General features: G+C 36.3%; 2 protein-coding genes across 6 annotated transcripts in view; both read right to left on the bottom strand.

Annotated features, from left to right (window-relative positions):
- LOC147844603 (uncharacterized) overlaps window positions 1-16,077 on the bottom strand; it is a 240,158-nt gene that overhangs the window by 5,481 nt on the left and 218,600 nt on the right. For 2 of the 5 annotated variants that reach the window (XM_088649938.1, XM_088649939.1), the window contains one exon: window positions 330-359. The exons of the other annotated variants lie outside the window; for them this stretch is intronic. In XM_088649938.1, coding sequence (XP_088506064.1) covers window positions 330-359 — 30 coding nt within the window. The remainder of the gene's footprint in view (window positions 1-329; window positions 360-16,077) is intronic. 5 annotated transcript variants of the gene reach the window in all.
- On the bottom strand, window positions 7,437-8,687 carry tmem229a (transmembrane protein 229A). The gene is given in 2 exon segments (XM_087247889.1): window positions 7,437-7,641; window positions 7,643-8,687. Coding segments are annotated over 2 exon segments (960 nt in total). The 5' UTR covers window positions 8,530-8,687; the 3' UTR covers window positions 7,437-7,568.

The following is a 16,077-nucleotide window of genomic DNA, read 5'->3' as shown; positions in this document are numbered from 1 at the left end:
TTACGACTGAACTCGTACGAATTTGTACGAATTAGCCACTAAACTGCCAAAACGTAAAATATTTACGTTTTCTCGTGAGATCAGGCTATTTATTCATGTTGTCCCAACACAAATCCATCAAGCTAACATAACATAAATTTAGGTGGATTGCACATAAGAAGAATTGAAGAATTATGCCGTCAACTATTCAAAATCTCGAGAATTGTGTTGTTCTAGCTAATTTTAAAATAAGTAGTTTGAACAACTCCCACATTCTGGTCGACTCTGTTACATTATGAAAAGGCATGTGGCAATCTGTAAAGTGCTGATTGTAAAAGCATTTGACTTACAAGTGATGTCACTTCCTCTTGCGGGAAACTCTGGAAAGCATTATGCATGTCATTATTATTCTGTCATTAATTCCAACAAAATGTTTAGGATACAGCAGAGATGCCCAAACTCTGTCCTGGAGTGCCGGTGTCCTGCAAAACTTAGTTTAGTAATCAAACACACCTGGGCTACCTAATCAAGCTCTTACTAGGCTTTCTAGAAACATCCGTGCAGGTGTGTTGAGGCATGTTGGAGCTAAAATCTGCAAGACACCGGCCCTCCAGGACTGAGTTTGGGCATCCCTGGAATACACCAATAGTAGACTCGATATATGTCAACTCTGCTACTGTGTTATATCAACAAATTTCTCATTCAATATCATGATGAAAAACCACATACAATTATATTAAAGACATGCCTTGAGATATTTGGTTTGAGGTTAGCATCTTGAGCCAGCATAAAATGATGGAAAATGTCAACTTTGTTAGTGTTAGTGGTTGAAAAGGTAACAGAAATAAATGTTTCCTATTTAAACAGTTTGCATTATTTTACGTAATTAATGCATGCTTTAAATTATACATTTGTTGCATGTTATTCTAGATCTAGGAAGTGTTAAGCTTTTGTTTACTATCTTTAATTCATGGTTCAGTAGTTTTTTATTGGTTGTTTTATTATCTTGTTTTGATTTTGTAATTGAAACTGGCTATAAAGTTTGGTCCCACTTTATATTAAGTGGCCTTAACTAATATGTACTTACAGAAGACTTCATAGTTTGTTACAATGTACTTATTGTGTAAATACATGTATTTACTGTGTACTTATGCTTGAATAAATACCTGTATGTAACTACACCTGTAACTAACTTCAGTAGTTACATTTGTAAATACACTGTTGACCATCCCTTACACCTTAACCCACCCTTAAACCTACCCATGCCACCAAACCTGTTCATAACCCAACCCCTATCCCAACTTAAGAGCACCCCAAGTGTACTCAGATACATTTTTAACACGGTAAGTACATTGTATTTATACTTTAATACAAGTACATAGTAGTTCAGGACACTTAATATAAAGTGGGACCTAAAGTTTAAAGACTTTAGCAAACATCTCTCTAAAAAAATAACTTATAACTTGTAAGACTTTGTTTTGGGTTGTTTAGATGGCAGAAATTCAAAATGTACATGCACTTTAAAAGAATAAATAGTAGAGTAGAGCAGACTTACTGTTCATATCAGTGTGTTTAGTGATGAGGAAGAGCTGAAATCCGCATATGGTAATGAGTGTTTGATTACTGACCAATCAGAGCAGAGTAGAGCCATCTGACCAGCCATAACAGACTAGGCCATCTGACCAATCACAGCAATATAGGGTCATCTGACCACTCAGAGCAGAGTATGATCATTTGAAGCAGAGTAGGAACATTTGACCAATCAGAGCCCATCTGACAATTCAGAGTAGGGTCAACTGACCAATCAGAGAAGAGTAGACTCTCAGTCTGGATACTACAGTAAGAATACTGAAGTGTTTGGATCTTGATTAAAGGTAAATCTACTGTAAGTACTGCACTCAATGAGCTAATTTAAACAAATGAAATGTAGTTATGTTCAACTTAATTTGTTTAAATGCAGCAAATATAAACTGTTTGCAACTACCTACCTTAAAAACAATTAGTAAATCCCTTTAATCATCTAATTTTCAGTGTGTAGGAGACCAATAAAACAGTATAACGGCACGCTTTGGTCAGCATATAGATATAATTAGCATTCATTTGATCATCTCTTCTAGTGGATCGAGTCTTAAGAGACAACAATCACTTGAGACGTGTGTATGTAAACCAGCCTGTTTTGTTTCTTGACGTCAGATGTGGAAAGTAAGCAGGTCCCTTCAGCGTGACAGCCAAATCTCTCTTGCGTGGACCAGAGCATCGAGAGCAGTCACCATAACAACACTCAGATACACCACACACACACACACACATTATACTTCATCTCTTTAATTTGTTCAGTGTGATGACGAGTGCATAGTCTGAGACAAACAAAAAGATGTGCTACAAATTGAAAACTTAATAAATAAAGACTCAATTAAGGGATAGTTCACCCAAAAATGTACAATTCTGTCATCGTTTACTTATTCATTCATTTATTTTCCTTCGGCTTAGTCTTATTTATGAGGGGTCGCCACAGCGGAATGAACCGCCAACTATTCTATGTTTTTAGCCCAATTGTTTCAATCTTATTTGAGTTCCTTCCTTCTGTTCAACACAAACGAAGACATTTTGAAGAATGCTAGTAACACCCACTGGCTTCCATAGTAAACTTGATTTCTTCTAAGGAATTTAATGTGTTCAAGCAACCAGCATTCTTCAAAATATCTCCTCTATGTGGTTTTCTAGTAAAACCACACAAGGAGAAGAGATCATTTTTGGTTGAGCTATCCCTTTAAAGTGATCTAGCCGTTTGGGTAAGTGCGTAAACAAACGTGACATGATAACAATCATCACCAACCCATTCCTGCGATTACATAAAGTATTTTCCTCTTAAATCCAGAGGGAAACAAAAACAGTACATTTGAGAAGCTGCCGAGAGCCTTTACATCAAGAAAGTGAGCACATGCATGAAGACACTTTTGTTCACAGTACACAATGTCATTCTTAGAAAGCATATCTATTCCTCTCCGAGTTTTGAGGCTGAAGATTTATAATTCTAAGCTTTGGCAGTTTCTCTTTTGGAAAATGAATCTTTCACAAAGAGTTAAAAAAAGCAGGAGTTCAAAAGTTCGGAATAATTCAATATTTCTGCATTAAATAGACAGCAATGCTGTGAATAATTATCATAACTTGAAATAACTCGATGGTTAGCAATGTCGTCTCACAGCAAGAAGGTCACTGGTTCGAGTTCTAGCTGGGCCAGTTGGCATTTCTCTGTGGAGTTTGCATGTTCTCCCCGTGTTGGTGTGGGTTTCCTCCGGGTGCTCCGGTTTCCCCCACAGTCCAAACACATGCGCTGTAGGTGAATTTGATTGTGGTGTATGAGTGTAAGAGTAAATAGGAGAGTGTATGGGTGATTCCCACTATTAGGTTGCAGCTGGAAGGGCATCTGCTGCTTAAAACATAGCTGAAATAGCTGTGGCAACCTCTGAGATAAAGACTAACCGTACGTTCACACCGAAAGCGGCGAGAGCGTCTAAACTCGCTACATTGATCTCGTATTTAAAGGAGCCGTTGCAGCATATCAGTTACATTCCTGCATAAAACATGTTTCTAGCTTGAAAATGTTGCGCACTTCTTATCAAATTCATATAACAATGGAAGATTAAGTTGCGTCTGGTGTGGCTTTGCTTTATTTATTCAATATGTGTCCATATGTCTGAAATATCCTGAAGCAGCTATACTGTTTAGTACTGTCAAGTCGCGTGAGTTTCCCGCTTGTTTGAGATAAATTTATATAACTTTAATGAACATCAGTAACTCGCCAGTAACTTATTTAATGCATGTTCCTTTGAAAACATTGTAAATCCGACGACCACAATCATCAAACCCTTGGGAACAACTGTGGTCGGAACCAAAGTTCACAGTTCTGTGTTCTCTGAACTTCTATCAAGCGGTGGACTTCTTCATTCTGATTGGTTGCCGCCGAACCGCGTCATAGCTCATTACCATAAAGTTGACTTGATTTCAACTCTCCTCTACTCTTATCCCCGCCCGGCTCTCATTGAAAATGAATGACTTCCGGCTACTTTGACGCTCTCGCCGCTTTCGGTGTGAACGTACGCTAAGCCTAATTTATATCACAAGATTCAGCAATATTAATCAGAATCTTCAATGTTCATCTGAAGTCACTTGGTCCTTTGGAAATCATTCATTTATTCATTTTCCTTTGGTTTAGTCCCTTATTCATCAGGAGTTACCACAGTGGAATGAACCGCCAACTATTGTAGCATATGTTTTACTCATACACTATTGGTTTATCCAACTCAACTACAGCACATGTGTTTGGAGTGTGAGGAAAACCAGAGCACCCGGAGGAAATCCACGAGGAGAACATGCATACTCCACACAGACATGCCAACTGGCACAGGACTCGAACCTGCGACCTTCGTGCCGTTAAGTGACAGTGCTATGCACTGAACTCATTCTAGTATGCTAATTAAGTGCTTGATTACGATCAATTATGATTGATAAGCATAACAGACTTCTCTTTCTCAAAAATACTCCCAACTTTTGACTTCCAGCCATTAACAGACTCGTATGAGGATCACAGTATAGTAATTCACAGTGCACGGTGCTCATAGGTTTGATAAAGATGAACTGTTTATAAAATATCAGTATATTTTGAGACAGAGTCATTCATAAATGCTTAGCTTTAGCTGCCGTAGAGATTCTAGTACCACGATCTAACAATAGTTCTTCGTTGCTCCTTGATTTTACAAAAGAAAGAATTGAGATATCTCTGAACTTGTTAATTTTAAAGGGATAGTTCACCCACAAATTTCAATCTGGTCATCATTTACTCACCCTTTACTTTTTTTTCCATGAGTCTCTTTTTTTTCCTGTTAAACACAAAAGAAGATACTTTGAAAAATGTTGCATACATGTAACCACTGACTTCCAGGTATTTGTTTTTCCTACTATGACAATAAGTGGATCTTTCGTTAGGGTATCTAGTGTTCATTTGTTAATTTTCCTTCGGATTAGTCCCTTATTTATTAAGGGTCGCCACAGGGGAATGAACCACCAACTATTCTAGCATATGTATTATGCAGTGGACTTCCATTATTTAGTGTTCAACAGAAAAAAAATGAAAGTTTGGATTCACTTGAGAGTAAATAGTGAGCAAATTTACATTTTTTGAGTGAACTACCCCTTTAATGCTTCAACAGAGATTGGATTACAGATGTCCAGCTGCCTAAAGCAATAATATGAAGGCACTCAGTTGCTCTCGTTCTGATAAAAGTTAAAGGAATTTCTCTGTAAAAAGTCACAGTTTATCTGAGATTCAGCTACAGTTACAGCGGCTCATTATCAGGGAGAATCAGACGCTGCTGTCTCGACATGCACAATCCCGACGCATGCAGTTACTCCATCATGCAGTAAAACAATCATCCAGACGCCCAATATTCAATAACCATCAATGCCCAGCGGTGTTATTTGTGTTAGTAATTTGTGAAATCCTGCTGTGTGTGTGTTTGTGCAATGGCAGTTCATAAGGTTCATTAGATTTAAAAGCACATTAACGGTGCTAAAGCAGCTACGCTCGTTTCTCTGAGGAAACACTTCTCTGAGGGTGAAACGCTGGTACAAGAATCCCCCTGAGATCCAGCAGTTCATGTTTTAAACCTCGGAGAACATTTGAATATGTTCGTATCCTGCACTTTTCTCTGATACCAAATGTTAGTGGTGTAAATTATTAATTGGTAACACTTCACTGATATTTTTGCATTAATAATTGTCGTTAAATGCATTGTAATGTATGCAGATTCTGTTGCATCAGAATTTGGGTAATTTAAAGCATCCTACTTTCTAAAATGAGACACAAGTTATAACTAGCAGTATCATTATTCATGAGTTCATACAATGCATTGTGTTTTAAAATACATTATCAATGGAATACGTTTTTTATAATACACTATGTATATAAAAGTAAAGTGTTACCGAGTTATGGCATATCATATGACGTAATAAATAATAATAATAATATATTAATAAAATTAATAATTATTCATCATATTATTACTCTATATATAATATTATATTCTATATATTATATTATTACTATATTACTATATATATGTATATATAGTCTTGTCTTTAATAAAAGAAAGAAATTCTTGAACTAAATGACCTTGGAAAATTTCCTTTTAGGGTGAACTATCCATTTAATGTCATTAATTTAGGTCCCCATTGTGACTTACCAATAGTATCTGGATGCAGCCTTTATGATGCAAGCTGAGATTGCATCTCTCAGCAACGCAAGTGGTAGGGATGGATGAGCCTATTAAAAAAGCATTGCATGCAGCTCAGTTTGCATATGCACTAGGTCTGCATCCAGACCCCTCTCCATATTACTCTATGTGCTGTGTGACACATTCAAATGACTGTATATGCAGTTGAAGTCAGAATTATGAGCCCCCCTGTTATTTTTCCCTCAATATCTGTTTAACAGAGAGAAGATTTTTTTCAACACATTTCTAAACATAATAGTTTTAATAACTCATTTCTAATAACCGCTTTATTTTATTTTCGCCATGGCAACAGTAAATAATATTTGACTAGATCTTTTTCAAGACACTTCTATACAGCTTAAAGTGACATTTAAAGGCTTAACTAGGTTAATTAGGGTAACTAGGCAGGTTAGGGTAATTAGCCAAGTTATTTACAATGATGGTTTGTTCTATAGACTATTGGAAAAATATAGCATGAAGGGGCTAATAATATTGACCTTAAAATGGATTTTAGAAAAATTAAAAACTGTTTTTATTCTAGCCGAAATGAAACAAATAAGACTTTCTCCAGAAGAAAAAATATTATCAGACATTCTGTGGAAATGTCCTTGCTCTGCATGTTAAACATCATTTGGAAAATATTTTAAAAAGACAAAAAAACAAAAACAAATAATTAAATAATAATAAATTAAAGGGGGGCTAATAATTCTGACTTCAATTGTATTTGTTTTTATGTTTTGTTCTATATCTCTATACAAACATTGACATTTAAAACTAAAAACGGAGTGACAACGAGCCCTATACACTCTCAAAAAATAAAGATGAGAGCTGTCACCAGCGCAGTACCTTTATAAAAGGACACTTTCGTACTTTTTGGATACTAAAATGTACACTTAATGTACTAATTTGTTCTGTGGAAATAGGCAATAAAAAGTGTACCATATCATACTGCACCGAACCGTCCTACTCTATGGAAAGGGGCCACTGGACTCAGATTTACTATTTTTTAAGCTAACTGGTTTCAAACAATTTATATGGGCTGAATTTAACCAAACAAATTAAATGTAGTAAAGTTCAACTTGATTTATTTGTTTAAATTCAACTCTATAATATTTATTTGCAACCACTTACCTTACAAAAAAACAGTAGATCCAATGAACCATTTTTTTTTTCAGAGTACCAGCAGTATACACCATTTCATGTTCAAAGATGTAAATATACTGCCCAAGTGACACCTATCTCTCTCTTTGTTTATTTTAGAGAGTGTTTCCATGTATGAAATATTCAAATGCCATTTTTTGTGCTGGTCCTGGGAGGTTATATTAAGAAAACCCCAACATCCGTGTTTTCTTCAAGCTTCCCTTTTGGCACCAGGCATCCATTGGCACCAACTCTTGCCATCATACACAATCCTGAGCAGAACATTCGACAAGACGTCCTGATACAGACTCAGGCAAACCCATCCTGGAAGATACATCAGCGTCACCAGTCCCATGAAATGAAAAGGATAGTGAGAATAGTCCCAGGAGCATGCTCCAAACCGCCTGAGAGTAAAGCCCCAGCTGAACTCCCATGTGTAGATGAAGCAGATGTATATGGGGAGGCGCCGAGAAATCCCCCATCCTCTTCTAAAGTGCAGAAAAAGGTAGAGCTTCTCCACTACAAAACTGCAGCTCCCATACATCAGGAACGACCAGAGGGACGTGTGCCCCCTCAGTTCTCCCTTCTCAAAGAGATTAAACACAGAAGTGAAGAGCACCTCATCCAGAAAGCCGTGCATGCCGAAAAAGACGAAGCGCATGACGCCGGGCACCGCGTTTAGGTGGGATTTCGCCGCGGTGTTTTGATAGTGCAGCCCCAGGAAGCGTTTATGGAAGAAATACGCGAAATATAAAGCGAGGATGTAATGCACTGTGAGCTGCGTGACGGAGACGGTGATGCTTTCGGTGCATGTCACCAGATTCCCGATTAAAATCTGCAGGCAGATGTAGAGGCACGGGTAGAAGACGAGGTGAAAGACGACAGGTCGCTCTTGGAAGCATCTTTTCTGCAGGTAGATCTTCTCCAAAGCGAGATGCGTAAAGGAGTGGACGACGCACAGATATGGAGAGGAGAATCCCAGCAGCTGGGGGTCACCGTGGTCCAGGAACCGGTGGATTGAGGACAGCAGGATGTCCAGCGTCACCCCGTGCATCCCGTAAAAATACATGCGCATCCACTGCGGTAAAGCAGTCGCATCGCGGGGTCTGTGGTTGTCCGCTCGTCTTGATCTCATCATTATCTCTCGTTATCAGACGCTCTCAGATGTAAATGCGTCTTTGTTGGATGCGCATTTTACGCCGTGGGTCGCCGGTGACTCGTTGCGCCCCAACGAAGCCCAAAATCTCCCCTGACCGCATTATTACTTGCACGAGCACTGGAAAGAGGAGGAATGGGAAGAGGAGAGGAGATTGCGGCGTAGTTATAGCAGTGACCGGCAGACGGCGCTGTCATACTCGTTAATACCATGCAAAGCGGAATGGTCTACAAAGTGCTACACTGTAAAAACGCATTGTTCCACACAATAACTTCATGATGTCCCAACACAAATCGATTAAGTTAACTCAACCGTTTTTACCCAAGTGGATTAAACGTAAAACAATTATGTTGTTCCAAAGAATGCGTACGAACTTTGTCAAACAAGCACAGTAGTTTAAACAAGCAGCAAAAGTCAGCACATCATCAGCACAATATTCTATTCTGTTCTGTTTTAGTATTCTATTCTATTCTATTCTATTCTATTCTATTCTATTCTATTCTATTCTATTCATTGCCATTTTTTATATTGTATTAACTGTAGATTTTGATTTTTGAAATTATTAAACATTGATATATACAGTTTTAGCATTTATACATTTTAAAATTAAATAATTTATATTGTACTTTACTATTTTATTATTGGCATTTTTGTTATATTGCAATATTTTAAATATTACATTAAAATAATCCTTCACAATTTTACCATATAGTATATGCGGCATGACAATTGATTAGTACATATTATTTTCAACTTATAGTATTTATTTAATAATACACACTTTAGGAACAAATATGAAGTTAATGTATTTTATTATAGTTGTCTACAAAATATTTATCTTACATCAACTCAATATTATTTTTTATTTATTTAATGTATTGTTACAATCACTTTACTGTTATATATTATATTGTGCAAGCATAAAAAATAATATGTTAACGTTATTTTAAAATATTACTTTTTATATATTAAACATCTTATTTATTATTATACATTAACTTAATCTAAGGGTTATAATATATTATATTACATTATATAAAACTATATTATATTATATTATATTTATATATGGTTCATTTAAAATATATTCTATTCATATAATTATATATATAAATGGTTACATATTTACTATTCTACATAATTGTTTTATTTTGTATTTGCTGTGCTTTTATATATAAAACATGAATAGACAAACTTTATATATAGAGCAAAATTGTACATAAAAATGAATAAAAATATATAAATAAAATACTTGCATTTAAAATAAATAAAAATTATAGGCATATATATATATATATATATATATATATATATATATATATATATATATATATATATATATATATATATATATATATATATATGTATATATATATATATATATATGGACTGAAATACAGATGTAAAATAACATGCAAGCAAAATCCTTTTCTACATTTTACTATATTAGTATTTTAAAAAAATATACAAAAATTGACTACATTACATGAAACATGCTTTAAAAAGTATGACATTAAACTATAATTTCTGTCTGCCATATTCGTTTCTCTTACCATGGAAACCACCCTTGGGTTTTACCCTGTGAAACTGCAGTAATATCTCTCTCTGGGACTAAACATTAGACAACGTAAAACTCAATTCCTCTGTCATTCCACACAGGGACATGATCCTCAGGGCTAAAGCTTTTTTTTTTTAAATTTATATTTAAAAGCGCTCTGCGCTCTAATTTATTGATCAGTCTGATAAAAGAAAGCTGTAATGTACTATAAATATTCATGTTGTCCCAACTTAAATGAATTAAGGTATTTAGTTTTGACCAATTTAAGTATATTGAACATAAAAAAAATAAATAATAACAAACACAATAAATTGTGTAGTTTCAGATTATTTCAAATGGGTAGTATAAACAAACAAATAAACAAATAAACAAACAAACAAAAACCAAACTTAAATAAATAAATAAGCAAATAAATAAATAAATAAAACAAGCAAACAAACAAATAAACAAACAAATAAATATATAAATATGAAGAGTTCAGATGCAAAAACCTTTAAATGTCATCTGAGATTTCCTTCAAAAACAACCTCTTATGTTTATGATCAGTTGTTTCACTTTACATGAAATGGGAATACCTTGTTCATTGACATAAAAGCAAAATGATTGAACCTGAGAATGTTTTAGATGTCAAAAAGAGGATTTTGCATTAAACTTTTCATATTTAGCGATGCATCTGTATTTATATAGCGTCCTTTCACTTTCAGTACCGGCTGTTTGCAGTATTTCTGTAAATTCAGAAGCAAATACAGCAGTCTGAGGTTTTGAGACTGTCCTGCGCGACTCCAATATCATATGTTATCTTTTTCTCGGAGGTGACAGATTAGCTCTAAGTATCCAGCCAGACACATCATTATCTGTGAGAGTTACAGGAATAACACACAACGGGACGTGGTCAGAGGTCTTCAGTGACTCTACAGAAAAAAAAAAAATCAACAAAATAATAATAATAAAGGGCCCAATGGTTTAAATGTAATAAAGTTCTGCTATTCTATTTAACAGAAAACTTATAATACAAGCAGCAACATTGTAAATGCTCAACGCCGCCACTAGATGGAAGCAAAGCGATATTTTAACTCATTCTGAATTCTCTCTCTTAATATAATAGTATTTGTTGCTGCAGCACTGCCTGTAGGAAAGAAAGCATAATTGTATGTGAACGGCAAATTATCGGCAAGCTGCTACATGACAGGGTCTTTCAGGACATTACAGCAGTGCTCAGAGCAATACAGCGCATTAATTTGTCCCAGCATGGCCACAGCATTTCAGATTAGCATCAAATGATCCTTCATTATCATTTTTATTCACCCCTTGGTACAGCTGGCTTAAAAAATGCTGCTATTAATACCACCAGGCGTCCCTTTGCCCTTTACTAATGTAAGCCTTTGGGGCGTTTGATTAGTATGTTCATTTACACTAATGTCACTGCTTCTGCTCCCTTTGTATAATTATGTTTTCCTCTATTCAAATATGTTCCGAGTTTAATCATATTTATGTAACGTCTAAGCTGCAAAATAACTAAAATGTACCCTTTTTTATTTCGAGTCATTATGCATGCCACTTAATTTCAGCCCACATACAAATCTGTCATTAAATATATGACATTTAGCACATATACTACATTTTATGGAAGGTGAAATTCGCATACGTTTTTTGTAGAAAGTCTGGAATGGTTGCCACTGCAACGTGTCACGAATGTAAAGAATAATGTCAACACATTTCGGGAGGAGCATTCATTCCATTATTCAATCAGCTCAAGACCAAACCCTTATAAATAGTCAAACACGTCATACCTTTGTTTTCTCTTGACTTCAGCATCCCTCCACCACCCCAACTCCACTGTATTAAACACGATACCTATTTAAACCTGAGGGGGGAGCGTTCTGGAGCCGGGCTAGACACTGTGCCCGCACCCTGTGTCTCTCTATCCTGATAAGCGGAGTTAGGGTGTCTTCCCGAGCTCAGAGCCCCGGACAGCACGCCAAATATGCATATTCTATGCAGTCAAATATTTGTGAGTGTGAACTCGTGAAATATACTATTAAAACATCTGTTTATCTGCAGAATTTGTGCAGGAAAATAAAAACTACATGACCCATAAGGCTGTACACACAATTCCTCCAATCAGAGAGCTGTAGTAAAGTGCTCCAGGAAACACTATATTTAGCCAACCCAGGTTCATTATAGATATGTACCCCTATATACATTTTTGGAGATTGCGAAATACATCCCTTGAGGTACTCTTTTTGCAGTTTTTGTTTTTGCAAATCCACCGGAGGGCGCTGTGTACACTTTTTCAGATCTTAAATTTCTCTTGCGAGTGCCATTCGCACCTGCTGTTCTCACGTAGATCCACCAGAGGCCGCTGTCGACTGACTGACTGATTGATCGACTGATCCCCCACCCATCCCTTTCCCTGAACCAAACAGATTCCAGTTTTCAATAGCACCAATTGACCCGCCCACCCACTTCCCTAAACCCAACTGACAGTTTTAAAAAGCAATCCAGAAAAAGAAAAGCTCTCGTCTGATTTTTACCATGTTTTCAGACTTTACCACATTTTCACCCTGTTATTTACTTGCTTATTTTATGTTTTGCCTTTTGTTTTTGTTTTACATGCTTTTTGGAATCATTCTTCGCCGGACTCGAACCTTGTCATTGTGGTCAACTCCTCTCTGCATCTCAAGTTCACTGACATACATGGTGAGCTACTGGGCAAACTGTTAACAGCGGAAAAGCTGTTCACATGGAGGTAAGCATTCAGCTGGTAGCGGGAAAAAAAACAGAAGCCGTCAGCATCGTCAAACCGCCCTGTAGCGTTCATTTTAAAGATGAAATACAGCAATATGGCTACATAATTCGTGCTCTCTAGAAATCTATACGGGGGTACGTATTCAACAAAGATTGTTGATCTTTTTGTTTTTTGTTTTTGTGCGCACTGTTCTGCGTCCTGATTAGCTATAGATCATTGTCACTAAATCTCCTCCATGCCTTGTGTCCTGTACAGTACAGAATGCGTTCAGCTTGCCAAATTTACCGAAATCTTCGATCGCTCGCAGTGTGACTCTGAAGTGCTGTACTGTGTGTTTTCTCCCCACAATGTCGACGAAACATTCTGCACCCACAACAGCACCCAAAAGGCAGAGGAAGATGCTAACCATCGCACAAAAAGTTGGACTTCTGAACATACTAAAGGAAGGTAGACGTTACGTGAGTGGTTAAACAAGCGAGAAAAGTGTGAAAATGCCTGAGAAAATAAAAAGTTTTACATCCTTAAAACATCTAGAATAAATGTAAAAAATAAAGCAGACTTCACCTATTGCTATCTTTAGACGGTATCTCCAGCGATTAACAAGGAACCACTGTATCTTTGAACACATACTTAAACAATCTTTAAATAATCTATAACTTTAATAGAGATTGTTCTTGTGAAATTTTATTTAAATAACCAATACATGTTTTAATAACCAATTTTTACATTTGTCTTTGCAATAACCTCTTTCACACAGTGATACCGGTAAATATCTGGAAAATTTCCGGAACGACTTAATCGGTAAATTCAAAAAAAGCGCTGTTCACATAGGCGAGGACGTTACGGAATTTTTCTGGAAAAGAGCATTCACACATCCATTCCAAAATACCACTAAATTCTGACATCATTAACCAGAAATGACCTCTAAACGGCTGCGCTTGTATTTGTAAACATTTGACTACATCACAAACTCTGTGGATGGATTAGTATTGTGAACAACTCCGATGAAAACATATAGAGAAACACTTTGCATGTCTAGATGTACATGATATGTGTGTGTGTTGGTGCTCATGGGCTGTTTCATGGGCACACGCAAAGCTTGAAGGTAAACAAACAACGGCTTATCATAAGCATCTTATCGATAATGAATTACACGGTTGGCGTTAAGATAAACATATAAACTTTATCTGACTAATTTCTAGCAGCTAAATGTGTCTGGAAAAATATTCAAAGACTCTTATCCTCATAAACCGCACGGACGTGAATGCGTCTGACTGTTCTGATTGGCTAAAGCAGGCGTCTCACGTCAGCACGTTCTAGACGTGCACACGCTCTTTCCGGCAATCTTTCTTCTGCGTTCACACAGCGCAGCATTCCGGCAAATTACCGGTAATGTTACAACTTCTCTTTGCAGAAAATAGCCAGAACGAATTTACCGGTATTTTCAAAAAGGGCCTGTTTACACATACACACCTTTCCGGAAAATTGCCAGTAAAGGTCTGTATGTGTGAAAGGGACTAATGATGACAGTACATAATGTCTGACTATTTTGCGAGAGACTAGTGTTTAGCTTAAAGTGCGATTTACAGGCTTAACTGGGATTATTAGGTTTACAAGCTGACTTAATTAGGCAAGTCATTGGACTATTGTGGTTTATTCAGTAGCCAATGGAAATAAAAATTCTTAAAGGTTTTCTTTTTTCAATGTATATGACTGATGCTTTCATATATACTGTATTTTCATTGAAAAACATGAAGTCACTCTCTACAGGACTTATAATAAACGTAATTTCAGATGCCATTTCCTCCAATTTGCTGCTCTTATTGCTCTGTGTGTCTCTGTGCATCTGGTTTAGTGTCAGAGGGGCGTGGTGGGTCATGACTGGGAGGAAAAAAAGCACAGTCCCATGAGGGGCTTCACTCTTGTTTACAGTTTCTGGCCTTTATTAGGTATTCCCTTCACTTCTGGCCTCTCTGGGTTTCTCCATACCGAGCCTTGCATGCGTAATGAGCTTTTAAACGATCCCGGTCAAAATTTCCACAGTGCTCGTGCCGATCTAGACAGCCAAGAGTGAGTGGATTGAAGCAGAATAAATCCGCAGGAAATATATTACTATTACGCTCCGCAGTCCCATTCACAAGAGCGATTGCCTGAGACTATCTTTATCTCCCATCTGTAATTCATATCTCTGAGGTTACATTATAAGGCCGTTAAAAGCGGCGCAAGGTCGTCCCTATGGAGACCGGGACTTCATTTGCAATCTGTCTCAGGCACATTGTTCGCATTTTGGTCGGTTTTGCACGTTCGCAGATGAGACTGGATTATTTTCAGCATTAGATCTGTGTTTTTCAGCAGAAAGAAAGCCAGATGCTGGAGGTCTGCACGTCCTCGGCATGTCCTTGTGTCTCACATTGGATGCCGAGTGTCCTGACATTTTATCCTACTCGTCAGATAATGCTACCGGCACTGTATTTGAATGGTTTTAAGGTTGTGATAGAAATTTGCAAGTTTTTTGGCTCATCATTGAATATTTATTTCTGTAAGTATATATTTATCCAGTTTTTATATGAATTTTAGTAATATTATTGACTAGTATGCAAATGTTTACATGATCCATTTACAATACAGTTTATAAAGTATCATGTTCTGTCTTTTACTATATATATTAAATGAGAGACTTGCTTTGTTTACCAACCAAGTGGTTCTAATTGGATTTGCAAACCTTAAAGTGCGCTTGAAATCAAAATTTACAATGTTTACTAGCTCACAATGTTATTCTTAAGGTGAATAATTAATCATTCCAAGTTAATCCACTGCAAAATATAGTTTGTTTTGAATAGATTCAAGCTTAATCTCATTTTAAATAAAACAGATGTCAGATTCAAGCTGAAGGGAAACACATTCATAAAGTTAAATTAAAAGCGTGCCTTTGTTTATGAAAACAATAAAACAATTAATGTATATGTATATATAATACATGAAATATGTATTTTTCAGTCAAAATCAAAGCTAAATATATAAACAAAGTATATTCCAAATTTCAAGCTGATATCCAAAAAATGAGCTTTCAGTAAGATTTTGTTTGGCTGCAGTACCAGGCATGACTATCGGATGACCTCCAGTTTCCATTGGTGAACATACAAGGGCGCCCCCTACGTTTTTAGGAATATGAGCTGTACTTTTTCCATACTTTTTACAATATTTGTGTAGTAAACATGACATA

This window comes from Danio rerio, chromosome 4 (genome assembly GCF_052040795.2).
Source record: "Danio rerio strain M-AB ecotype USA chromosome 4, GRCz13ab, whole genome shotgun sequence".
Taxonomy (NCBI): domain Eukaryota; kingdom Metazoa; phylum Chordata; class Actinopteri; order Cypriniformes; family Danionidae; genus Danio; species Danio rerio.
This window is presented reverse-complemented; position numbering and strand designations above follow the sequence as displayed.